The following is a 27,387-nucleotide window of genomic DNA, read 5'->3' on the forward strand; positions in this document are numbered from 1 at the left end:
CAACCCAAAACAACCCAACCCAACCCGGCCTGGCCCAGCTCCCCCGCCCCGGCTGCTGGAGCCCAGCGCTGCGTTTGGGGTTGGTTTTCTTTCTCACCTCTCTCTCCTTCCCCCCCACTTCCCCCCCTCCCGACCACCGCCTCCCCGCATCCCTTCTCCTCTCGCCCCCAGCCCTACTGGGGCCGCCGCGGGCTCGCAGCTCCACCGGGGCGGGCGCGGCCGACCCTGAGGAGAGATCGCCGGCGAACGCCGTCCCGTGTGGAGGCGGTGGGACGGGAGAGACGAGCCCTCCGTGGCCTCCTCGGCGCCGCCCCGGTATCGCCCTCAGGTGCGGAGTCCCCGCCCGTTGCGGGGGCTGGCGAAGCACGGGGGCATGGAGCCCCGCCGGCGTCTGGGGCCGTGGTAGGTCGTCAGGCCGGCGCCGGAGGGGCCGGGAGGGAAGGACCCCCACCGCGTGGAGGCAGCCCGCCGCCGGACCAAAGCATGGTGGATGTGAAGGCGGCGGCAGGAAGAACCCCGGCGGAGACCTGCGGCAGCCTGGCAAGGTACGTGCGGGAGGGGGGCTCGGCTGCCGCCCCCGCCAGCGCCTCCACGGCGCTCGGAGAAGGACGCGGAGGGGAATGGTTATTTTTAAACTTAATTTTTACCTCGTCCCTCTTTCCATATCGGAAGGTTTTTCTTCCCGGAGCCCCTACCTTATTTGTGTACTGACAACTGATGGCGGAGGGGGGGGGGGGGGAGAGGGGCGGAGACGAATGGTCGGAAACGTAAATATTTATGCGAGATTTTGGGGGGTTGTTTTTCTGGTTGGGTTTTTGTTGCTTTTTTTTTTTTTTTTTTTTTTTTTTTTTTTGAATCTTCCCACCCCTCCTCCCCTGATGGGGGAGGTGACAGGCGGTGGAAAGGGTGGGGTTAAAACGCGGAGGCGAAATCTCTCCCCTGGCTCACAGGAGCATCGGCAGCCGGCACATGTTGCAACAAACTCGGTGAGAGGAAGGCAGAGGCGCAGTCTCTTGGCATGGATGAAACTTAGGCCAGCGCAGCTCCAGTTCAATGACCGTATGTTTATCCTCGCTTTTTTATTTTTTATTTCATTTTAATTTTTTTTAGCGTGGGGACGAGGAGTTAATGCTGAAACGCTGAGCTTTTTTCCCAGAGAAAAGCTGATACGCGGGGTTGCTGCAGTGCTGGGTGCTGCTGCAATCCTCTCCTTGGCTGGAGGAGAGAGGGGAGGGCACGGCACGGGTTTTCTTTTCGGGGTGGTGGCGGAGAGACGCAGAGTTCGTGCTCATTATTAGCCGGCTAATAGTTAATCATTAATATCTGCGCAGCGTTAGGATTTCGCTGTTACAGTAGAGTGCTGAGGTGGTGGTTCCGAAGCGTGGACTTTGGTGAGCCTGAAAGCGGGAAGGTGGCTTTTTTCCCTAGAGTTGGCCTTGAATGTAGGTGTGCCTTCTAGAGATACTGCTTTCTTTTTTTTTTTTTTTTTTTTTTTTTTTTTTTTAATTTTTAAAAAAAAACTTCCTGAGACATACTGTACCCCATCGGGAAGGGTCTTCAGGTTACTCTGTGATTTGTGGCCAAGCTGCAGCTCACAATTCATTAGTCATCCTGCAAAAATTTGTGGTGAAAGTTACTTGAGTAACCCTTTAGCTCGACCTCCCGAAATACACAGTGCTGTTGGAGTTGATCATTAAACGCTGATGTTTAGTTGTAACTGCAAATCAAGAGTTTACTCGGTTCCGTTGCTTTCTTCTCTGTTTTGTTTTGAATATAATTAAGTTTCGACATAGCGAGTTTGGGCAAAGAAAAGTTTATTCTGGGTGTGGAAGGACGTATGCTTAAATGACACCCTAAATACATAATCTGAACGTTGCTGAGGAAACATGATTATAGCGTTCTCCTTTGAGGAAATTTCTGGTTAATTATTCCTGCTCCGCACCGAAGAGCGACAGCCTCGAGCTTAGCTCCGTTTTACAGGCGCTTAAAAGCGGATTCGTGTTCGTTTTGCAGTTCCGCTTTTGCGTCAGATTTTCGTGCTGTCACGGAGGGGGGTGTGTGCGGGGGGGGATGGGGGAGCAGATGACACTCCGGTGAGTGGGACAGTCGGTGCTTTGTTCAGATGAGGAGCGGAGGAGCTGCCTGCTGGCAGCAGCTACCTTGTCACCTCAGTGACCCAGCCTAATGCCTGTTGGAACCACCGGAGGTGTTGGAATAGCTCCCAATTATTGCCAAATGCGTGGAGGTAGGAGGATCAGCTTTTCTCCTTCAGCAGATGTAATTTCCAAGGTTTTTTCCCTGGTGCTGTGAACGACTGGAAAAAGAAATAGGCTCCTTAAAAGACCAGTATTGGTAGTGGACAGGAATTAAAATGCAAAATATTTGTGTTATGTATTTAAATAGTTAAATAGTTAGAAGGAAAGCTTTTGTCTTAAAGTAAGCTCTTTGCTTCTTGCTCTGAATGCCTGACTTTCTGCCTGAGATGTCCAATACTGGAGTGTGGCTGTAAGGAAGCTATGGACACACCGGTTAAAGAGATCAAAAATTACAATTTGCTTTGAGCAATTTTGTCTTCTGCAAACTGGTTTTGCTTGGAGTTTTGCTTGTTTCTTATGTACTATAAATAGACGAGGAAAACGATGTGCAGCAGCAAGGTAACTCTGCTGAGGGGACTTGTGTTGAAGGTCATGTTTTAGATGAGTGGGAGTGCTAGCTAGCCATCTGATGCCATGTGTCAAAGCAGATACAGTTCACTAATCTCCCTAGAGATTGTTCCCAGTGAACACAATGTGCTCAAAAATTTTATTCCTGTTTCCTGTAAGATCCTCCAAAGTTTTTTTTAAATACTTCTGGGTAACAAAGATGCTGCTGAGATGAGTATAAAAGTAGAGCTTGCTCAGAAAGGCTTAGCATGAGAAATGGGAAGTGGATGAAGTGTTTTGGTTTCAGTGCTGACAAATATATGCAGTTGTCTGTGTGAATAAGTTACTGTGTATATGGAGGGAACAAAAAAGTAGGATCGGAGCCTTCATCTTGCAACCCATCAGGCTCCTCGGAGAATGAAGTCTTTCAGAGAAGTGGTCCTCCGTGGTGACTGGGGATGCCAAGGCCTTAGCAATTGTCATTTTACTGCCACCTGGTGCAGCTATTCTAGTAGAGAGACAAGCTCTCCTACTGATTTTTGCTGTCGGCTGTGTTAAACCACTTACTTGAAGGAGAGCAAATGCTGGTGTAAAACAGACAAGTCTGTATCAGTGCTGATGGTGTTGAAACATGTGACATAGTCATATGTCTCCTACCACAGCCAATATTGTCATTATCATAACATTCAAGAAACAGGGGTGGGTTCTCGTTGATAAGTGTACTTGACTGGAATCTGTGTTGTATTTTGCCAAATTAACTAAAGGAGAAGAAAAAGATTTAGCGGTATCAATTAAAATCCGCAGCCAACTTCTTTGGTAACTTGTTCTCTTTCAGCAGCTGACTTCATTTTTGATAGGTATGTGTCAAATTATCTTGTAAAATCTTTACTTCAAAGGGGACAGCTTGTGAAGCTTCATAAAGTTAGTTACTTGATGGGCTTTTTCTGTTTGCTGTCAAGCCTTGTGGGTTTTGATGGGTAGTGACTGAGCGGATCTGTCAGAAGTGCATCGAGGGTTGATGTTCCGTGTCTGTGTTTTTTTTTTATTGGATTGAATTATGCTTCCTGCTGTAAAAAATCCCAGTAGTTTATTCTTTTTTAGAAAGAAAAAACCCATTTGCGCTTTGGATTGTAGAGGCTTATAGCTTTCTCTTAGGTATGGGCCACACTCTTGCAGTTTATTAAACTGTAGAGTTCTAAAACTTGCCAAGAGTAGGCAGAAGAGGGGGCAGGGGAAAGATGTTGGCAAGAGTTTTCTTACTGTGGCCTTAACAAGGTCTTAATCTGTTTTACTTAGTGTTTTGGGCTTTTTTGTTGGTTGTTTTTTTTTTTTTTTGTAGAAAGCCCAGAATACAGAAAGAAGATGAAGCTTAGTTAAAAAAAATGAGCCTTTTAATGTGTCTGGTTTTCATGTTAATGTTTCTGGAAGGCCTTTAGAACTGATTGCCTTCCAAAAGAGTTAAACCATCTTTCAGAGGCTGTAGGTCTGAGGGTTTTTTCCCTAGTATGCCTATATATTGTATTTTGTATTACTATGCAGTAGTGCATAACTAATTTTTAAGCAACTAGGTATCTGTTTGCTTTTCAGACTTAAATTTTTATAATATTTTTCTGACATACCCAATTTTAATCCCTAGTGATTGTTTGTAAAATAGCATTTTTAACCAAAGTGTTAAGAATTAGTTTAGGAAGTCATTATGGCTGTGTGCATGAGAAATCACTGGATGAGTTAGCACATAATGTTTCTGGTTTGTCCTGGGCTATATTCAGGCAAATGCCTCATGTGGCTTAGAGATTTTTATGCCTGTGAGTGCAGTTCACAAAAATTACTAATGTAATCGTTCTGTTAGGCCATGTTTTGACCCACAAATACATAGATGTTTTCATCAGTCTGCTGCTACTTAACAGCTGCATTGCACAATCCTTATGTGCTTAAAAATCAGCAAAAAATAACCAAGAAAAAGTTGATGATAAAGTGAAATACAGTCTCTTCCCATTATTTTAGTAGAGAACGAACAAGTCACAAGCAGAAAGTTGGGGAGTATTCCTGATCTGTTCAGGCAGGTTTTGCTTTTTACACAGGAAGAACTGAGAGGTATCTTGAGCTTGATCCTGCATTTCTCTTATATCTTTTCACTGATTCATTGGATCTTTTCAGGACTTGAAAGAAGAGTAAGTAAATCTCCCCAAGTCTCCATATCATGTAAAACCCAGCAAGAAGGCTGGATCATTAAAACATCTTGTGATGAACTCTGCAAAAGAATAATTGAATTGATGTCTCATGAGAAGCAATTAGCATTTAAATAAGGAAAAGAATCTCAGTGTGTGATGGGTGTGGTGCAGAGATTTTTAAAGGGAGAATTGATGAAACAATTTCATCAGCAGTTGGTTAAGAAAGCTGTGTTGTTTGAGAGAAACACAATAGTAAGAGTTGAAAATCATTTAACTTGGAACTAGTTTTTTGCTCATCTTTGTAAATAACTTCTAAATTAAGCATCTGCTTCATTGTAAACTTACAGAAGAGTTGCTCTTGAGAGTGAATCAATTATACCACAATTTGTAAGTCAGCTATCTAAATCAAATGAGCAAGAAATCTTGGTATCTGGGGGGGGTGGGGGGGGGAAGAGGCTGTGCATGCCTAATTATATTACTTTTCTGTAAAACATTCATTCTGCATGGTTTATGAACCACCAGAGGATGTGCATAGTTGTATGACGTGTACAGTAGCAGTGTGGTATTTTTTTTGTGCCCTGCCAAGGTGTGTGTGCCTGTGGGGTACCTGCCAGTGCTCCAGCACTGGGTTTCCTGCTCAGAGCATCCTTCTGTGGGCTGCTGCAGTTTGGAGGTACAGCAGCCCCCAGTCTGCTGTGCTGGTGTAGCTGTTTGTGCAGCTGTGTTTTGAGCTGTGTTGAGGAACCAAAAGGGTTGAGAAATAGCCTTGCTGTTTGCTTGGCTTTGGGGTAATACGTAATATAATTCAGCAAGCTGTACAAATAGGGGAATTCATGGATTTGGGAAGGGTGGGATTTTTTTAAACTCAGTTTAAGGAGTGGCGTGGCTGAACATCAGACTTGACCCTGAATTTAGTGCTGTTTCATCTTATTTGAGAAATGATATTTTAAAGTCTGAAAATTTGGGTGTTAGAAGATGGTAATGGAATGTTGTCTTTAAGGTGGAGTGTGCTATTGCAAACTTGCTGTTGATTTGCTTTTGAATAAAAAGTTGAAAGACATGCATAATGGCTCAAAGTTGACTACTCAAACCATTCCTGGATTATTCAAACTCCTCCTAACTCCTGCTTTGCATTGGTGTGCAAGTAACAGGTATGGAAGAGGCTCTTGCTTGGATTTAGAGATCTCTAATCGGGTTAGGTGCTTATCTGTCATTAACAAAAATGGGAGCTAGCTGTTTAACTTGCTTACAAATCTTTTGCAAAATCCTCCTGATACTTAAATTTATCTTCAGCTGCTGGGGAAGTTTTTTCTTAAACTTTGTAAGCTGGAGTGAGATCTGTTCTTCCATTTTACAAGTTTGAAGGAGCAAAACTTAATTTCCCTGCTTACAACTCCACTGGTTTTCTGAACTTCAAATGAATTCTTCAGAAAGATGAAACCTGGTTTTTTTCCCCCTTTACTTGTTAATTACCATAAAGTAATTAAAAATGAATTTTTTTTTCATGTATTTGCATTTTAAAATATAGGCTTTGTGTTCTTAAACTTTTCATTTGGTTCAGTATTGTAAAACCAGAGCCATGTCTCAATTCTGACTTGAATAGTCACAGTATCTGTTTGGTTTGAAGTGGCTTTTGGTTGACTCACTGCATAGCACTTGCAGGGAAATATGACTTGAGATGACCAGGAAAGTGATCATCCTAGCTGTATATCCCATCACCCAGCCACTGCCTGTGAAGGAGGCATCTTGTGAAAATCAAATTGAAAACCAGTGTCTTTTTACTTTTAACCCAAAATGGGGTGGTCACTGGGGGCAGTAACCTCATCAAATGTATCAAGTCGTAGTGTCCTTACTTTTGAAACATACTTTGTAGTAGTGTGGCTTATGTCTGACAGTCTAAGATGGCCAAGAAGTCAAAGCAAAGGTAAAATTTGATGACTTGAAGTATGGTGCTGAAAGGGATGGTTTAATGCATTGACTGGATGGTGAATGCTCTTTATGCAGACATGAAGGTGGTTGGAATATGGTTAACAGAGTAGTAATCACTGGTTTTAAGATAAAGCTGGAAGAGATGCCAGGAGGAGATGAATTCTTTGTTAAGTGGAAGTTACTGTTGCCAGCATCTTGAATAGGTATACTAAATCACCTTTTTTACTTCATATACACCTTAAAAATAAAAAAACCAGTGCCTCTCCACCAGGCTTTGAATTTCTAAATGTCCATTGCAAACCCAGCTAATGCTTTCAACCTGTTACCCGTTCTTCGTTTTTTACCCGCCAGAGTTAGTGTTGATCCATGTGCTAAGTGTCTGGGAGGAAAGCAGTTCATTATCCACTTCCTCAGCTTTTTGCTAGTTACAGGAAAATAGCAGTCTGGTAAGATAATACTGAAATAAGCAGACCACAGTAGGAGTAGTGTGGGAGTGGTGGGTCATCCCAGTTCAATAGTTAACCCGCTGACTGGATTACCAAAAGGGTTAGAGAAATTCAAATCCCAGGGTGTGCCTTGTTACAGCTGAGGTTGCCCAAGGGCTAGCTGCTTCTGGTGGACTAGTGCTTGTGGTTGTCTGGCCCTGCCAGTTGGAGCTCTGTGGATAAAGGTGGGAATGGGATGGGTAGTGTCAGACCACAGTTTGCTGGTATGGGAGAGCTTACGCTGATAGAAAGTGGCATCTGCCGTGGTCTTGGCTTTGTAAATCTTGTCTCGTCTGCACTGCTACTGTTTGAGCAGCACATCTACTGAGGTGACCCAGCTGAAAACTAATTGCTGCTTTATGGCTTAGGTTCTCTATCATCCTCCTTAGGTCTCCTGAACAAAGTCAGCCCAGTGCAATGGTGGGATGGGGCTGTGCAGTTTATGGGGGAAGGAATGAATTACAGGAATGTGTTAGTCATGACTGAAACTTCAAAAGTGACGTGGAACTTTACCTCCTGACTTGTAATGGATGTGATGAATGACAATTCTCTGCCAAGAACTATTTCTCTGCTGCCATTCAGTTAAAACTCTTGTCTTGATTCTTTATTTCTTTATAATTTACTATTCTTTCAAGCCGAAACCTTCCCAGAGGTACATAAAATCTGAAGTTCATAAATCAGAAACTGGCAGCTCTGAGTTATTCGTAACAAATTACACAATACCATAATTCCAAAGCTTGAACTGGCCTTAAAATGACACGTGGGTTTTTTTTTTGTTTGTTTGTTTATTAGATCTGGAAAAACAGGTCACTACCGTAGGCCTTCAAATACTGAAGTATTAACATCAACAGGTTTTTACAGGAAGATGAGATCTTGCCCTTAGTTGTCAAGCATGAAATCTAAGTTTGCTAAAAAAACCCAAACAAACCCAACAAACAAAACACTGCAGACTCTTTTTACTCTTAAAGAAACATGTTTTATCACAAATTACTTTGCACATGCAGTTAGGATCGCCTTCATAGATACTTGGTGTGGCTGCAGGTATGCCAGTATGGAGTGGTACTATAAGCACAGGGTACTAATTTATAGGGTCCCTGCCATGATTTTATTTGCCCTATGGAAATGTAGTGTGCATGTGGAGCTCTGTTGCTTTTTTATCCCTGTAGAAAATCATGGCCAAACTCTTTGTGTTTATATTCATAGAGAAATTGGAATAGACATTAAACAGACATTAAGCCCAGAGCTGAGTATATGGAAAACTTTTCATCATGACCATATAGCTTTTCTTGCATATACCTTGATCTTCCTATAGGAATGCTTGAGACAATTCAAACATGAACTGAACATTCTTTCAACCTATTCAAGGATTTAATTTTAGCAGTCTAGTTTGCATTGAATAGGTATAAAATAGTATCTTTTTAATTAAACCCTGACCTTTTATGATACACACCCATAATTACTTAAAATATACAGAGGATTGGGATGATCTGAGTGATTTACAGGTGTAGAGTCCTGAAGTTACTGTCTCAAAACAGGCATCCTGACATACCTCACGTTGTGCTCGTGTGGGGTCCTCATTTGATAAGCCACCTGTATACCACTCTTCCAAGAGGAGCCCCTTATTCAGTGGCCATCCTGATAAGCAGGACACTGTCCTTACTTGATAAGGAACAAGAGTTCAGCAAGTGGGGTCCTGAAGAGGCAAAGCACCTTCTGGTGAAAATCCTGTGTAAGGCTGCTGAACAGGGAGCATGTGCAGAGGAGAGGGTCATTGCTCAGTCAACCTGATGGGGGGAGGTCAAGTAACTACCTGGACCCCCATGCTCACCAACTCATTTCCAGAACATTCTGGAGCCCAACACTGAGTCTGTGCCAAGTATGCCGAGCCTCACCCAGGAGAGGTGGGGCCAGGTAGTGTACAAGAGGCAGATTTAAAACGCTGAGTGCATACCTGCCTGCCATCCAAGGACCACAGTGTCATGCTGAGGTCATCACTGGATCCAAGGGTGGTGGTATCTTTTCTGTCCCCTCATTCATCATCTCTTTCTCTCCTTCTCCATCTTTCTCTCTTTCTTGTTTTTAGCCTTATTCTCTGCACAAAAGGGTAATATTTCTAATTTTGCTAAGGTTTTGCTGATCGTCACCTGTTGTTTTGAGAGTACTACTGTGATAAGTTCTGCTAGTTGCAACTCATTGCCTTGAGATTAATATTGTTGTGTGCTTCTTGACAAGCTTTATAACCTTACCCAGTTTTAAGTGAAGTTGTGTAAGCCTGGGCAATGGTCTTAGTCTTAGAGAAGCGTGCAGAGAATTCCAGAGGTTATTCTTGCTGAATGGGTTGCTTAGAGAGATTAACTAAGAGAGGGATAACCCTGCAGTTAGGAAGGGGCACTTAGAAAAGGTTATCTACCCCTGAGCTGAGAGGGACAGGAGGACTGGATCTAACTGTACCTTGGGTTCTCTCTATGAAGGAGTCCAGTCTGAGTCTCACTGAGTTGTCCAGTCTGGGTTTCCCTGGATTGTCTACCAGTTGGTATGTGACAACAGGTAGCTGACTTTCTAATTAAAAATGGATGAAAAAATTGATTACTCTCCACTTGAAGGTTTTGTGATTTATCAGTTTGATTCAAGGTTGGAAGTGTTCAGTTTGAGATGCTGGAAATCTGGTGGTATCTCTTCTATCTGTAAGTATGCTGTCAGGCAGGAATTTCACAGAAACTGCTCTTTATGAAGTTAAAAATAAGTTTTTACTGCCATGAATTATTTTGTAGAGATTACTTGATGCAAGCTTTGTGGATGTTGCTGCAGTATCCCGAAGAAGCAATATAAAGTCAAGAAAAGTTTTGTTTCACAGTCATTAGTTTCACTAGAGGACCTTAAAACGTGTCATTCTGGTAACTTCTCTTTCCTACTGGAGGAGCTAGAGGGAGGGAAGCACCTGGACTAAGTCAAAATGGTCACAGGAAACACAGCAGGAGTATAATGTACTCTGAAGGCTTTGGGATTCAGATATTCTGAACTTTTCCATTCAGTAGTGAATGAAAGGACGATTGGGTCTTTTCACCACAGTCAGAAGCTGACGTCAGTAGTCTCAGAACAGCAGTCAAGAAGGATATTAGAGAGTTTTGGATTCTAACGAGGCATTTACCTTTTTGTAGCAGCTTCTGACAACTTCTTGAGTTTCTTCATACCTGCTTAGAGCAGTGCCTTTTAAATGCAAGCTATCTGTATGCTTGGAGAAGCAAGACTGCAGAGAAGAACCCTGCTGACATTAGGTGGTAGTAGTTGAAGAAATTTAAATGTCTGTAGTGCTTGCAAATCCCTTCAGATAGCTGCAGGGTCTGTCTGACTTGCAGCTAGGGGAGAGTCAGCTTCAATGATCAGCTGTCTCCTGGCAAGCTTGTAGGATGGTGTTCTTGCCTAAAGAAGACTGACTCTTGATCCACGTGGTTTGGAGTCTTAGTGAGACCTGGGGAAAGGAGTATAGTCAAATCTGGTTTTTGCTGTAAGAGCAACCTTGTTGGAACATGTTTTCCCCACGTCATTGTGGTTATGACTTGGATGAGGTTTGAGAGGGTGCAAGTGGAGTCTTGCGTTGTTCTTTAACTTCAAACGGTTTGTGTGGGGTGCATAATGACTTTATTGTCTCTGTGCCTTCCTTCTCTATTAATTGCTCAGATTGTCTGGAAGCACTAGACTAGAATATTTGGAAGTTGTTCTATGGATCATAGGAAACATGAGGTGGTATAACTAACATAACAAAGCTATTTTGGGTGTATTTACATGGTGCCAGATGGCAGTCACTACTCACCCCATGTGGAAAAAGATACGTACCTCTTCTGTAGGTCAAGTAGTACCTTCTGTAAGCCAGTGGTGGTTCACAAAAGTGAGCTGTGAGTTACAATTCTAGGTTGTATTTAGAGAAAATGCCATGGTTTTTATGGACTGCTGCAATTAAAATTATGTAAAGCATGAAGTTATGTTTTCCTACATTTCTAAGTTTCATAGGTTGTATAATAACCTTAATGAACTTTTAATATGTATAAATAATTTTTATTTATGTAGTAATAGATGGAATGGATATGTGAATTACAACCTTATGTGCTTTTGAGGCTGTTCCTTCATTGCTGCATTCAATCCACTGTAGGAAACGTATTCAGAGAGGCTTCTTGGAATATCATCTTTATAATATGGTAGCTCCTATAGGAGTAAATGAAAAAGAAGGTGTTCAGATACAGACTATAGAAACATGTTCTTTCATTTTCACTGTAGATTTTCCTTAGATAATAGCAAAATTCAGGCTGGTGAAAATGGTTTCTGAACTTTGTTTTGAGGATGAAAACAACAAACCTTGTGAGTGCAGCGTTACAACATTTTAAAGGTTTTTATCCAATCCAGTTAAATCACCAGTGGGCTGATGAACATGTAATATTCTCACATCAGCCTTTTTTACTTCAGTATATTAATCACTAAAGAAAAAAAAAGTTTCTGTAGAATACTGGATTAAGTGTCTCCTGGGTTGAGACATTTTTTGTGGGGGAAGTTGCAACAGTATATCTTTCCTTTTTTAAACACTATTTCAGTTGCAAAGGATGTTATTTCACCCATCTGTGTACAGACATATGTTTTTTCAGCATATTTTTAGAAGCTGGGCCTAAGCTCTTATCCCTGTGACTGCAAATGTGATGTGCCAGATGCATTGAGAATGAATGGTGCAGTTATTTCCTGAAGTCTGTAGGTAGCTCCAGCATTGCTACTGCTGCAGAAGTTTTTTTTTGTAATTGGAAAGGGAACTTTCTGAAAAAGCAACAAGAGGGGAGCATATTTGAAAACCCCTCTATGGAAGGAAAAAGGCTATGAAGGGCCTGTCAGAAAAGGAGGGGCAGGGGCTAGAGCTTCTTTATTATGGATAGGATAGATAGCTCCAAGTTTAAGTTTTGACATAATTTTCTTTAATGTAAGAAGCTTCAGTCCTTCTGTACCTGTTTCAGACTTGAAAAGATAGTGTGCCAGTTAAATTTCTAACCTACAAGATAAACCAGTAGCAGAGCTGCTGGAAGCCTGAGTTTGTTGTATACCTACTGTAAAGCTACTTTGTAAAGCAGATCTGTGCATGGATCAGGGCTAAAGGGTTGTGGAAAACGGTGAGTAACAAGGAAGCAGTACCTTGCAGGCAAAGGGAGAATTGAGCAGATGGCCACAAAAATGCTCGTTCCCTTGGGAGATTGGCAACTAAGAATCCTCTCTCACACGGGCAGTTGCAGATTGGTTTTAATATTGATGAGGATCTTACTACTTGTGTTCATCTGTCCATCTCAGAACTGAGAGAGGAGCAGAATCTGGGAAAGGAGTAATGGCATGGGTAAGATCAGCAAAGTAACTTTTAAAAATGTAGCACAGAACTGATGGAACTGTGGATGATTCTGTGCAGTGTATGCTTCATGCCCTTAAACTACAGGGTCAGGTCTGGGAGTAACTGATTTATTTAAGTGTATTATCAGGAACATTGAAGCTTCTGGTCTAGTTAGTCTTCACACTAAACACCCAAAGTTAGTATCCATTAGTGATAATTTTAATGTTAAAATTTATGGGTGCTGGAAACTGAATTGGGAAGACCCAGCTTCGTACGGGTCACAAACTGATGGCTTTCCTGAAAACTGAAGTGCCAAAAGCTCAGCACTATGTACCTGCCATAAGGGTCTTGAATAACCAGTTACATGTGGGGATGCTTCAAATGAGAAAGCTTTCTAAGCTAATAGGAATATGTTGAGATGATGGGGAAGAGCTCTTGTTCAAACTTTGGGGTTATTTTGGAGTTATTCTCCTTATGTATACTGAGACTGAGTATACTGTCTGGCTTGCACCTTATGCCGAGCCCCATTGATAGTGTAGTTCTAAAAAAGTCTTCACAAACACTTAACCTGTGAGCTTTAGGTATTAAATGACTGTATTTTATGCCATATCAAAAATTGCCTAATGGAAGTGAGTGGAAAAAAAGACAAAGATAGTTGGAACTGCAAAATAGTTCTGGAAATTAAATGACTAGGACTTTTCTCATGGCAAAAGAGGAACAGAGGACAGATAAAGGTTCAGTCCATACCTGATAAGGCAAGTCTACATAGAGAAATAGTGCAATTTTTTCTTGTTATTTTTATTTTCTGAGGGCTCCCCTCTTGTCTGGTCATACAAAAGCAAGCAAGTCCAAGTTCTTTCCATGTGACAAATTGCAGAATAAATCACCAGTGGAATTCATAAAAGTTGAAAATACAGATTCAAAGAACTGGACAAAGTGACATTAGGTTCCATAACAGTAATTAAACTTGGTTCAAAGGCAGTTCCTGGCCCTCTAATACCTTACTAGAGAAATGCTTTCCTGTACCAGTGTTTTTTTGGATGTTGGGTTTTTTGTGTCTGCTTTTCATTGTTGTTCTGCTTATTTTGGCTGGTTTTGTTTGTTTGTTTTTTGTTTTGCTTTTCTTTCTTACTGGGTTTGAAGCTTTATTTTTTGTTGTGTTGGGGTTTTTTTGTTGTGTTTTTTTTTTTTTTTTTTTAGCAAAATGTGCTAAACATAACTAGTGGGAAACAGAACATGAAGTTAGATTGGCTTTTTTTCAGAGGTTTTATATTTCTTTGTCTTAGGCTGCATTTTTTGGAAAAAAAAAACCAAAAAGCCAAACACATCCTTCCTAGCCTTGCTACTTACTTGGACCTTGAAATTCCATGCCCATGTTGCACTGGTGTCTTCTGGTGTAAAAATATTGAGAGAGTTGAATTTCTTCCAAAACTAAACGATATGCTGAAAGATGGCTCAAAAGAAGTATATGCAATAAATTAAAAATAATGTTAAAATAAACATGAACTACTCTGAGCTTTCTTGCACACTTTGATGCTTTGGATAGTGTGTTGTTACCTTGGTAACTTTCCTCCAACTGGAACATTGTTTCAGGCTGTCTGTGGTGTTTGAAGAACAGGGAAAAGATTGACTGGCTCTGTGGTAACCGCAGAGCTTCTCCAGGAGCAGAATCCTGCTATCTGTTGAATATTTGCCAGTTCTTAAGATGTTCTTAATTACTGTTGTGTAAAAGTGGACTTGTATAAAGTTCTTTGAGGGGAAAAAGAGATAGGATTGTGTGTAGTTAGAAAAATAAACAAAGTATTCAAGTTCTGTAAAGCTGGAAATAGCACAGACTTGTTACAACAGCCTGGGGCTCTTAACAACATGTTCATGCTCTGAAACTGTTGTTGGTGAATCCAGGGATCTCCTTTTGACTCACTGGACAGAACTGAGGTGTTAGAAGAACTGATGCATCTCAGAGGAGGTTAGAGGGACTGAATATGGCTTGTGATGTGTGTAGTAAGAGCAGTAGCTTAAAAAATAAATAAAAAAATCAGAACCGTAGTGTTGCAACTTCATGCACTGTTGCTAGTGCTGCATGTACCAAGTGCTGTAAGGGATATCAGGCTTCAAAATTAAGGTACATGGTGAGATCTAGATACCAGTCTCTGCAAAGGGAGAAAGAGGTGGTAATATTTATTAAAAACCTGAATACTGGGTTTGTTTTGACATATTCCTGATAGTTTAGTCTTTAACCAGTAGAGCAGCAGGTGTAATAGCAAGGATTATTTTATCTTGGCACGGTCTCAAGTTGTGCCGAGGGAGGTTTAGGTTGGACATTAGAAAGAATTTCTTTACTGAGGGGGTGATCAAGCATTGGAATGGACTGCCCAGGGAAGTGGTGGATTCTCCATCCCTGGAGGTTTTTAAAAAGAGACTGGATGTGGCACTCAGTGCCATGGTCTGGTAACTGCAGCGGTAGTGGATCAAGGGTTGGACTTGATGATCTCTGAGGTCCCTTCCAACCCAGCCAATTCTATGATTCTATCTTTTGTCAGCCCCAATAAGTAAATGAACCTGGGTTTGGCAGTCAAGTAGTACAGACAGGTTACTCAGCCCACTAAGAAAACACTGCACAACTCCTGTCTTCAGTAGGAGGTACAAGTATTTGCAGTTAAAGGTCATGGCTTCTGTGGGACTTGAAGGAGGAGAAAAAGCAGTTTCACCTTGTGTCTGTAATCTGTTCAAAGACTGGTGTTGCATGACTCTTTGTATCAGGGTAAAAGTATAATGTTATCATTGCTGTGATGCTAGCTAGCTTTGTTGCTAGAAGGTACAAGAGATTATGGATCCAGAGCCAAGGCCTAGTTCCTGGTGTGTTGTGATCCCTGCCTGTGAGGGGAGATGTGTCTGCTCCCCATCTTTCTGCTGTGTGCTGTCACTGTAGCTGCACTGGTGCTTATCTGGTGTGCATCTCTGGTCATTGTTAGTTTTCTGCTGGGTTGTGGTTTACGGAGAGGCCTGGCAGAACACCAGAGCCAGTGGGAGGGAGGGACTGGGCCCAAGTTCTTGTAGTCAGAAAGGGAGGAGGAGAAAGTCTTCGTAAAAAGGAAGGGTCAGGTGGCTATATCAGTTCAGCTGCTTGTGGATCCAGTGCCTGGAACCGCTGCAGGAGGCAAGGATTGAGGCAGGTAGTCTGGTTAAACATCTTTCTTTCCTTCGTTCTGGGGTTGCACGAGTGTGCATAGGTTTAGTTTAGTGCCTTGAAGTGTGGATTTGCTGCTATGGCTGCTTCTCTTGCAGAGCACTTAGCTGGTGCAAGAATGGTTGTGCAGCTGCATGCTATGTGGGAAGGAGCATCATCTGAGGTAGTCTCTGCGTTAGGTTATCTGGTGTGACTTTCTCAGGGGAGTTGTTAACTGTCAATACTAAATTTTTGAGGTGCTCTAAGGGAGTTCTGCTTTGGGTGGTTTGCTTAGTTGTAAATCTATGTGATATTCTGCTGTTGAGACTGCTTTGCTGGTAGTCACAGTTTACTTCTCCTGCTGTTGAGCTTTCGTGTTGAGACTTGACATGAGCAATGAATAAAAGCATTAAGAATGCTTTAATATCAAATTACTACGCTTGGAGTGAAGAAATTGATGCTTGTTACATTTAGAAACACCATTTAAACTTTAAAATTTTCAAGTAGAAAAAATTTTTTAATTAAAAAAAAAAAAAAATTTAAAATACAACTTTTAAAAATTTTCAAGTAGAACCCTAACCTTGAAAATGGATGTTGTCTTACCTGTCTTTTGCTCCCTGAAACTGACTTTCTGTAATAAACAGGAATACTACCTTGCCTTCATCCTGCTGGAAGAGTTGGTAGGTATGCCTGTGCTGTGCAGTGGAATGCAGCAGGGGTCATGGTGCTGCTGCAGGCTATGCTGCTTTTTGAAGGCAAGCTTGCACCTTTGCACTCTTCAGGGTTGTGCTTTGTGAACCTCCCTACCTGCTGACCTGAAACTCCTTTTGAAGTTCCTTGCTGAGCAGTGTTGCATTGCATCGTGCCCAGTGGTGTTTTTATAGAAATTTAGCACTTTATTTGAAAGGGAAATGGTGGAGCCCTCCTGTGATAACAAATCATTTCTTTTTAGGTGTTAAGCTTGAATACTCATCAGCAGTTTCTGTATAATTTATCGTGGGCTTCAGGACTGAATACCAGGGAAGATGACTTTTCCATCAGTATTAAGACACATGAGTTAACAGTTGCTATTCCTTTTGTAGCTCCCTTCTAAAGGCTTGTTCTACAGCTTCATGCTGTCAGTGTGCTGTTAATGAATTGCACAGGGTAGCTTGGAATGGGGTATCCATCTCTGCAGAGACTGAGGTTGTATAAAGTGCTGCAAAAGAAGCTACAATATGTAACAGTTTGGCCTCCTTAGTGGAAGGCTCCACTGGATAGGAGCTTAAACATTAGTAACAGTCAACAACTATGATAAATATTTGGTGTATGAATATATTGTTCTTTGATAATCAGGTTGCTAAGTAGAAACCTGGAATAAAAGAATGTTCTACTCATTTAGGAAAGTGTTGTTCCTGAAGTTGTCTTAAGATATCTTGGCTAATGTGTAAGCAAGCAGTTAATCCTCTGGTATTTTAAACATTCAGTGTGTGTTTTGTTGAATATAAGCAGAATGTAGTAAGTTAGATACAGGGTTTGACTTTTCAGGAAAGAAGGTTTTTTTTTTTTTGTTGCTTCATTGGTAAAATCATGATAGGATTGACAGTCAAAATTTATCTGTTTGCTCCTTGCTGTCATACTCATCAATGCCCTTTGGTTTTTTTGAATGGTCTATCTAAAAGAGCACCTGCCTGTCCTACCTTGGAGGTTTTTACCATGTATAGTAGCATCTCAAAACGCAAATGAAACAGTGCCTTGCTTAAAAACTGCAGGAAAGAAAAACTGCTCACAGTCCAGGGTGGTGTCAAGCAGCTGGCAAAATCTGGATGTTGAAGCAAGTTCCAAGGCTTGAGAATTACTTTTTTTTGGGATGATTATATGGGGCTGTACTCAGTGACTGCCAATCTGAGTCTTTTTTATTTTTGACATCTTGCTCTAGAAGACTGGTTAGTGTACTGTCATAATATACTGCATTTCATTGCCTCTGTCCTAGAAAGAATTGCTTTTTCTGAACTTCTAAATATACTTTTATTTTTTAGCCACTTCTTTTCAACATCTGCCTCTTCCTCTTGCCATTTTGTCTCCCTACAGCTAAACATCAGTAGAGGTTTAGGCTCCTTTTTGTGGATAGCAAAACCTTGTGAGCATCAGTTAAAAAAAGAACAAAAGCAAAACAAAAAACCAAACCAACCAACCCAAAAAACTGTTGTCACATGTTTCAAATACTAATTTTGTGAAGTCATTACAGAAAATCAAATGCTGTAACAGAGCTAATCAGAAATTCAAGCTGATGTATCACGTGTGCCCTTAGTTAGATGTACTTACTCTTGGTTTTGGCCTTGAGCTTGGCCTCTTCCAAATGTAGCCTTGTATTTGGTCAGGGCCATCATGGCCCATGTTTCTGTAAATTACTGTTTCCAGAAAAGAGTGCCTTGTACAGTTAATTCCTGGAACAGGTGAGTGTTCTCAGTATTCAAGAACATGGTCCTGGATATGTTGTTTAACTCTAAGATTGCCCTGTAGGTATTCAGGACTTGGGTTCAGTGATCCTCATTGAATCTCCTTGTAGCTCAGGAGAGTGATTCTGTGTTTCTCATTCCATACCACCTCTTCCAGACTTTTGAATAGGTTCCTTACAGGATAAGCATAAAATTATACTGTTGAAAAACAACGTGTGAAGTTCTTCACCATTTTGTATTAATGTTATTTGGACTTAAAGCTTTTCTCAGTGATGGGACTATTTTCTTGAAGCTTATGGCTTCTTTGTAATACCTGTTGGTTGGTTTTTTTTTTTTTTTTCTGCTGTGGTTCATCTTGTTTTATTGATGTCTGCCTGCCCTCACAGTGAAGCTGTTTTTCTTGCCAAGTTCTGCTGGCGTGCCATTTCCACTCATCTCTTGATCTCAGTGCTGCTTTTGTGGCTTCACAAGTCTTTTCCCTTCTGTCAATACCTTAATTTTGACTGCAGTGAAGTGTGAGAGTGGACTGGCACTGAAGAGGGCAACTCCTCCCTTTTCCTCCCTCAGTTATGCAGAATCAGTCTTTCCAAATACCATGTCTGTAGCAGAACCTTGGTTTATTCCAGGTATGAATTAACATTAACCCTTTTTCTAGCCACGTGGATGTTTTCAAGAGGTTTTGAACAGATGGACTTCAGGGATGCAGTGATGTTCACACATGACTGTGCAGCTAGAAGTTGCATCAGCAGAAATGTGATTTGTACAATCTTGAAATGATAGCTAAAAGGGTCTTTGTATCAGTGTAGCTGAGAAGTTGAAAACAGGCTTTGGAAAGCAGGGTGTCTGATCACCCTTGAGCATAGGTAGCTCTCTTATCCACTAAGTTAGAATAAATTTCTGCAATATTTTTTGTTACTGAGCTGTTCTCTGTGTACTGCAGTTTTCTTTACCAGCATGTAGCATTTTTTTTTGTGCTCTGCTTTGCCCTGTTCTTTTTTAACACCTAAAGCAGCAGGATTTTTTTCAGAGAGTATTGTTTTACAGTGCTTATTTCAGTTGTTCAACAAATCTCATGTAAAAAATCATCAGATAAGTTTAAATATGGACCAGATGTCTTTCAGTTTGGTTTTGGTTTCCCTGTTCTCAGCAGCCAAAGGGGCAGCTGGGAATTTTTGTAATATTAATGCTGCTAGAAGAAGCTGTTCCTGGAATAGGGGAACGTTCTTGTGATCTGTCTGGATCTCTGTTACAAACCAGTAAGTAGGAAATGGGTGCTGTCTCAGGCTGTGCTCTTTAGCAGGCTGCCCAGCACACAAAATCTCCGTGGTGCTGGCACATTGGTCATTCCCTGCAGTGACAGCAAAGTGGATTAAAAAAAAAAATTGGATTTACCTTGAGGCACGGTCTGTGTTTACTTAAAAAAGACAAAACAAAACAACCTGAAACAAAACAAGAAGGCCAAAATCCCCACTAGCAACACCTAGTCTGCCATTGTGGTGAGGGCTGTGGTACTGTGTTTTGTGATGAAACCAGTTCACTTGATAGGAATTTGCTGAACTGGCATGCTTTTATCAATTTCTGTCTTCAGGTGTAGTGATTAAAGCTAATACATATTAATTGCAAAATTGAGGCTTCTGTTTCAGTTCATAGCAAAAGCCTTTCTGAGCCCTGGTTGTTTATTATTTGCTTTTAGTTCAGTAACCTCTATAATGCTGTGAACATGTTTAATAGAATTTGTCTAGTTTAGAAAATGGGCAGTTTTTTTAGTAGAGCAGTTCTGATTCTTATTTCCTTGTTATCCCTTAGTTTTGGTTTGATATTCCTAATGAGATATATTTTTAACAATTTGAAAACAACTTGCATAGATAGCTTTTGATTACAGAAGAGAATGCTTCCATGAAAGAAATTTTAGGTGGGATGTTATAACTTACAAAACTGTTACTTGTATTGATATAGAACATAAATTGTTACCTATTTTTTTTCTGAGAATATTAATTTTTTGACCGATATTGGATAGCTTTTTAAAAAGGAGACTCAGAAATTATACTGGAAGTATTTACATGTGGGACTGATGGCATTTTCTGTGCTTTGTGTGGTGGAACCATTTGTCATCTTGACAGATTGGTACTTTTCCTGATGGAAAGTTCTGCCAGGCCTAACAGTTCGTGGAGATTTTTGTCTCTCGTTTGGTGTAGGGAGCTGCAAGGCTACAAGTGAAAAACAGACAGATTAAGGAAGATCTTGTAATTAAGGAATTAAGAGATTTGATAGATTTTGTTAGGTGGCTGAAATAAAGTCTTTGCAAATGGTGTCTCATGTTCAGAGCAATCTCATGTCAAGCATTCAGATGACTTACCAGAGGTGTTGAGTAGCTGGGGTTTTGAACAGGTGAGCTGTGTGGTGCTTCATCTGCTGAATATCAGGCCCTGGATGAGCTCTTGACAGTTCTGTGTATGTTGGCTTTTTCTGGAGAGGAGCTTCTCACCCTGGTGTCCCAGGAATCCTGGGATCACAGGTCAAATATCACATTGTTTGTTGTCCTGCTGAGAAGTGCTGAGGAAGAAGCAGGTAGGTGAGCACAGATGTGTGTGCTGAACAGTGTGGAATAGTACAAAACACAAGACAGTATTTTTATGTGTACTGAAAGGGAACTGAAGAAAAGTAGCATGTAATGATCTGTTTTTAGTGGAAGCTGCTAAAGTAGATCTGGCCTGAGGGTGTACAAAGATAAACATGTGGAAAGTACATGAAGTCAAGTGAAGGAAGAGTAGGGATTTTTCTCTTTGAGTAGTCCATTGTTTCTAGAAGTAGCTCTTTATTTATATTCACAAATAGCCCCCTTTTGGGTTTGATGAAGTCTCTAGGGATCGATTGAGGAAAAAAAGTTCAGTGATTATTTACCTGCTTCTTTCTTACTGACTTTTGTGTTTAGATTGCTGAGTAGTAAACAACTAAAAGATTAGTCAAACCAGAACAGACCAAAGGTCAGTCTACCTTGGGTGTCTGGTGATGGATGGAAATACAGTGGAAAAAAAGAGCAAGTACAAGTGGTGCTTCTCAAGTGTACCTTCCTGACTGCTGTTGCTCTGTGAGTTTTAGGACCTCTGAGGCAATGTTTACAGCTTGTTTTTTAACAGTTATTACAAGTCGTTCATTTCATTAGGTTTTTCTGTGCTTCCAGTAATCATTTGTATTCTTGTCAAATGAAAGCGTCTTCAGTAATGAATTCTGTATCTGACTTAAATGTAGTCTCACTAGCTTTCTTGATTCTGAATTATTTTCTAGTCTGACTTCCTGATTTAGAATGGATTGCTAAATTTTGTGTAGCTTGGACATTAGTATCCTCCATGGCTAGTAAGTGGTTTGGTACTCCATAGTTCAGTGGAACATGCTGTTTTCATTTTGCTGCTTGTACTTCACAACTTTCATTCTGTCAGCTGTGGAAGAAAGAGGGACTGATCCATTTTCTCTCAGTAAGAACTGAGAGAATAACCTTTCCCATAACAGAGAGAGAGATACATGTACTATTCCTGGTCTTACAAATATGGGAAGCCTCTCTTTTTTTGATTTCTCTTCAGTTTCTTTTTCCTTCCTAGAAATAATTACACTTCACCTTCTGCTGCTGCTCATTTTCTTCTCCAGTTGGGGGCAAAAAAAAAAAGCCAACAACGAAAACCAGTAGCAAAATTCATGTTCTCTTGTGTTTGCAAAGATGTGAATACCAGCAATGCAGCTGGCCAGTGTTGTCATCCTCCCTCCCAAGGAACAGACGAGTAAAATGGACAGAAATTAATTGTATGCTTTAAAATTAAGCTCTGCCTAGTTTAAAAGCTTGAAACAACTTAAAAATAACTGACCTTTTTGTATAGCCATTTATTCTATAACCTTAAGCTCACCTTACTGGTAGAAAAAAATTTTCTCTGCCTGCCTTTGCCAGGCTGAGAGCTAAGATTCCAGTTGTTATACAGTCAAGTGTTTGAAGGAGGCTTAAATGAGGAGCAAGAACTGCTGGCTAATTCCAACGTGCTGTGAAATGCTATGTAAAATTCCTAAGTAGCAAATGGAAATTGCACCTTCCTACCAGCTTCTTTTTTGCTGATGAAATCCCAAACCCCTACTAGCTATAGGAGTGTGTGTATTAGATTAGTTTTTGCTTTTTTGGGCATTTAGCAAACCTCTGGTTTTAGGCTACTGACTTGCACATTCTTAGTCTGCATTTTTATGAGATGAAGAACTCGATAGGGAGAATGCTAAAGATCTGCCCTTTTATTTCTCTTTTCAGATATGAGAAATGAGTGTTGGACGCAGAAGATTAAAACTGCTGGGAATTCTGATGATGGTAAACATTTTTATTTATGTGATTGTGGAAGTCTCAAAAAGCAGCAGCCAAGAGAAGAATGCGAAAGGCCGTGTTATTATACCACGCAGCAAATTCTGGAGAAAATACACTCCTCACAAAGCTTATTGGAACAGACAGCAACAGAAACTTGAGCTGCTGTACAACCCTATTCTGACCTTGCTTTCCAATATGACTGTGGAAGAGAACTTGGTTTCTAACTCAAGTGTTCTCAGTTCCTGTGATCCTGACCCATGGGTACATTCAGAGGTTAGTGACTTTGCGACCTTGCCAGACAGATTCAAAGACTTTCTTCTTTATTTGAGATGTAGAAATTACTCTTTATTAATGGATCAGCCAAACAAGTGCAAACATAAACCATTTCTGCTGCTGGCTATTAAGTCACTTACACCCCATTTTGATAGAAGGCAAGCAATTAGGGAATCCTGGGGGAAGGAAATACAATCAGGGGATGTGACAGTCAAAAGGGTCTTCTTACTTGGACAGACCCCACCAGAGGATAATTTCCCTGATCTTTCAGGCATGATAAAATTTGAGAGTGAAACCCACCAAGACATTCTCCTCTGGAACTACCGAGACACTTTCTTCAACTTAACTCTGAAAGAGGTGCTGTTTCTCAAGTGGGTCAGCAGCAGTTGTGCAGATGTCCAGTTTATTTTTAAGGGGGATGATGATGTTTTTGTGAATACCAATCAGATCCTGGATTACTTGAAGAGCTTATCAAAGGAAAAAGCCAAAGACTTATTTATAGGTGACGTGATCAAAGATGCTGGACCTCATAGAGAAAAAAAATTGAAGTACTACATCCCAGAAAGTGTTTATGAAGGTTCGTATCCTCCATATGCAGGGGGTGGTGGGTTTCTGTACTCTGGTGATCTGGCATTAAGACTGAACAATGCATCAGACCAGGTACTCCTTTACCCTATTGATGATGTTTATACTGGAATGTGCCTTCAGAAGCTTGGGCTTGCTCCGGAAAAACACAAAGGCTTCAAAACGTTTGACATCGAAGAGAAATACAGAAATAACATATGTTCCTACACAAACTTAATGTTAGTACACAGTAGAAAACCTCAAGAAATGATTAAGATTTGGACACGCTTGCAAGATCCACACTTAAGTTGTTGAAGTAATGTGCATAAATGTCATAAGTCAAAATAAGCTTCCAAGTTGGGGTCTGACTTTCTGGGTGGACCATTGAAGCTCTGTTTAACAGTTTAATTTTATCTGGAAACTTTTTTTTCCATACTTCTGAAAATGAGAATAATAGTAAAATTTGAGGGGATGGCTTGAAGACTTGGTCCTGACTTTTCCACTGCTCTGGTGGTCATTATGTTTCAATATTTGTCTTAATTTTACAAAGGACTTCAAGTATGTAACTAGCTGTCAGTGACGGGTTAGCTGTATTGGAAACAGGGATTACCTACTACAATGCATCTTTCATTAATTGTGATGGTGGAAGATAAATTTTTTTCCTTGAGTAGTGTTTGTGTGTGGAAACCACTGTAAATTGAAAATTCACAAATTGGAGGAATGTAGTTCTACTCTATGAAACACTCTCGTAAGACTTTATTGAATTATTTAATTTATAGTTTTCAGGTTTTTTGCACCCTGGAACAGTATTTTACCCCCCTCTTTTGTGCAAAGCGTGCCTATGTCTAAAGGATTTACCCTTTTATTAACTAGATGCTTTTTTTTTTACCCAAAAAAAACAAAAAAAAGGAAAAAAAACAACCCATAGTGCTCCTTGAAACATTGCATAAAAGAGCTGAATATATAAGGAGAAAGAAGAAATTTTGTTTGGGGCTGGGCAGTAGGTTTAGTTAGGTCTGCCCCTTAAAACCAGGCTTGTGTGGGGTAAAGCTGACTTTGTTGCTCATGTTGTTTATGTGAAAAGCTACTCTGGTCAGTCCTTGTTTTTTGTTTTGGCACTAAATGTGATCAGGTAGCTTAATTTGATGCAAATAACTGAAATTGCACATTGCTTACGAGAGCATGGTTTGGCTCTCCTATCAAGCAGTAGCAAATCTAGAATTGTGCAGATCCTAAGAGTTTCAAATCTTGAAACACACTTTGAAGTTGCATGATGCCTCATGTAGAGTTAAACATGTTCTCAAAACTCAAGATCCTCTTCTGTATTTCCACATCTTGCTTATAAGAGTTATTCTAAATAGTGGTTGCTTCCTTTGTATATGTAGAAGTGCCTGTCTATTTATTGTTCAGATTGAAGACCAAAACATTTTCTTAAATATATTTTGTGTAACATTTTATTTGTATAGTGTTGTCACTCAGATATTTAAATAGAGCATGGTATTTTAAATCTGTGAGATGTGTAACATGTTAAATAAAGCTAATTGTTATTTTTGAATTTGAAAAATAAAATGTGATTTGAATATTTCTTGTAATGCTTGATCTGACACTCGGTGTTGACCTGCAGGGCAGCTGTGTTCTGCCGCTTGGCGTTTGGTAACAACGCGTTCCTGAAGTTCAGCCCCTCATGCATATGCAGCAGGCTGTCAGCAAAATGTTCTCACAGATTTGTTGGAAGGTGTAATAGATGGACAACTCGGGCAAAAGCAAGGGAACATTAAGTGCCCTAGGAAAAATACTCTGTACACAAATAATTACCTGTACAGTAACACACTGAAGGGAGTAAAGGAGTGGATTGCGTGGCTGGCACTTCAGTTTCTGTTTGAAATAACTTTGCAGCTACAATTCTTTGGCTTCTTGTTCTTCTGCTTTCTTGTTCTTTCATTTACCTTTAAAAACATGTAGTGCTTTTTTTTTTTTTTGCTTTTTTTTTTTTTAACTTGGGGGAGAGGTGAGCTTGTTGGGTCTTCCGTCTTCCAGTTTTGCAGATACTCACTGTCAGCCCTAGGGCAGATTAATTCAAGACAAACTGTGGTATTGATCATGTGGTTTGGCCCCTGTGGCTTTTCATTCCTCATGAGAAATTACAATTTTCTGAAAGAGCTGGAGGTTTGACTCTGTGTTTGTGTGTGTGTGTGTGTGTGTGTTGCTTCCTACTCTGTTCCTCACACTAAGCACCTAGTTTCTTTCTAAATGTTAGTGGGATTTTTGTCAAGAGTTTGGGCCAAGTGTGAAGAAAGATAGGCTTATGATGAGGAATGCAAGTTAAGATGTGATGTTAAAAGAGTGTTTTTGGACTAGAGATCTTGTTACTTATTTCAATTAATAACTGACACTGGTTAGAGGAAAAGGAGTGTACTTTAGGTGAGCAAAGGCATGGAGGAAGAGAGGGACAGAGGAGAGGGTGGTGAGCACTCAAGGTTGAGATGAGTTACAGGAAAGGATCAAAGACAAAGGGTGTCTTGCAGAAACAAAGGGACAAGAGAAGAGCCTGAGAATTGCATCTTTATGAGTAAGATGGGGTGGAGTGCACACGTGGTATCAGCCTGTTGGTGAAATGGGTGGGATTGGTGGAGTGGCAGCATTAATTATTTACTTTACACCCTTCCTTTAACCATGAGATTAAAAACAGGCTGCTTGTTAGGACATAGCTGAGAATAGGAAGGCCAGGCTGAGTGGTACTTTCCAAGGGGAAGTACCAGTGCCAAGGAGAATGCATTTTGCCTGCCTTATGAAATTACTGGAGAAAAGAGGAAAAGTCTTGGCAAGTGTCTCCAGGGGGATAAATAGGGCAAAGGTACTGGAGGAGAAGTGGAACAGAGCAGTCTTTGTTGGCGCTGGGTGTGGAGAAGCACTGGTGGCTGTATGGCCTGACTGGGTATCCAGTCAACTCCCATGTAAAAGGAATTGTCTTGACAAAGACTGAAAGTGTGTGGAGTAAAGAGTGAGTGAAATAAATTAAAACAGAGATAAGGAAATGGAATGCAACCAGGAGAAGCATCGTGTGGCAGGAACAGGATTTGGGAACGGCTGGAAATGGAAGATGGAAAATCCTTAAAAAGTGGATATAGCGTTAAGTTGTATCTGGGTTGGGTTCTGTGGGGGTTTTTTTGGTTGCCAGTTTGTGTTTTTTGGAGCATTACTTGAGTACTAGGTACTTCAAATGAAAAATGAAAGTAGTGAGGTTGAATCAGGAATTTTTTTTTTTTTTTATTGTTAATCTGACTAACTTCCAATGAAGCATATTTAGAGTTGAGGGAAAAAACAGGTAACTACTGTAAAATAAATACATGAAACGGCTTTTTTGGAATTCCTTGGTGAAAAGTGATGTGAGAGGTACAGGGAGCTAGAGATGAATTATTTTTCTTCTTAAATTGAAGGGCAAGATGAAAGCATGAAAAAAAATTGACTACAATGAGAATAATGGGAATAATGGAATTTGAAAACTGAAATGGAATGTATTTAGAGAAGACAGTTAAATAGATGTGGCTTTTTTTTTTTTTTTTCTGAATGGAGCAGGGAAAATTAAGTGTTCCTGTGATTGAATGACATTGCATCAGGGTAAGTCATTAGAATCCATTAGCTTGTTTGTATAAAGCCTCAGACCTTTGCTTCTAAATCCAGGTGGGAGGAGGAAATACAAGCCTTTGGATAAGAAAGGTAAATGAGCTATAATTAATGTACAAATTACAGTGTTTATCTTCCAGAGGATGGAATCACTTTTTTTTTTTTTTTTTTTTTTTTTTTTTTCCTAAATAGACTTCTGCTGGTTGGTTACTTGGACTCTGTGTGCTCAGACTTGGATCCCTTCTTCTCCCACCCAGTTTGATTTTGCAATGTAGACTTCAGTGAACTTGACAAGACTGGTGATGACAGAATTCCTGACAATCCTGTCTGCTTTTCAGGGCTGGAAGCACTGAATGTCAAAATTGAAAAGAGTTTTGGCTGCAGAATACCAGAAAGACACAGACTAGAA

At 40.5% G+C, this 27,387-nt stretch overlaps 1 protein-coding gene across 3 annotated transcripts; it reads left to right on the forward strand.

Moving 5' to 3' along the window:
• Positions 1-24,934, forward strand: B3GNT2 (UDP-GlcNAc:betaGal beta-1,3-N-acetylglucosaminyltransferase 2). 3 transcript variants are annotated; one of them, XM_071740110.1, is made up of 3 exons: positions 2-545; positions 951-1,059; positions 22,467-24,934. In XM_071740110.1, exon 3 carries the CDS (start codon positions 22,476-22,478, stop codon positions 23,667-23,669), a length of 1,194 nt encoding a protein of 397 aa, XP_071596211.1. In that variant the 5' UTR covers positions 2-545; positions 951-1,059; positions 22,467-22,475; the 3' UTR covers positions 23,670-24,934. The 3 variants fall into 3 exon arrangements, with proteins under 3 accessions (XP_071596213.1, XP_071596211.1, XP_071596212.1); XM_071740112.1 differs by lacking the exon at positions 951-1,059 and having other exon boundaries at positions 1-545; XM_071740111.1 differs by lacking the exons at positions 2-545; positions 951-1,059 and adding an exon at positions 2,087-2,245.
• Positions 24,935-27,387: the final 2,453 nt, after the last annotated feature.

Source organism: Heliangelus exortis, chromosome 3, assembly GCF_036169615.1.
Source record: "Heliangelus exortis chromosome 3, bHelExo1.hap1, whole genome shotgun sequence".
Taxonomy (NCBI): Eukaryota; Metazoa; Chordata; class Aves; order Apodiformes; family Trochilidae; genus Heliangelus; species Heliangelus exortis.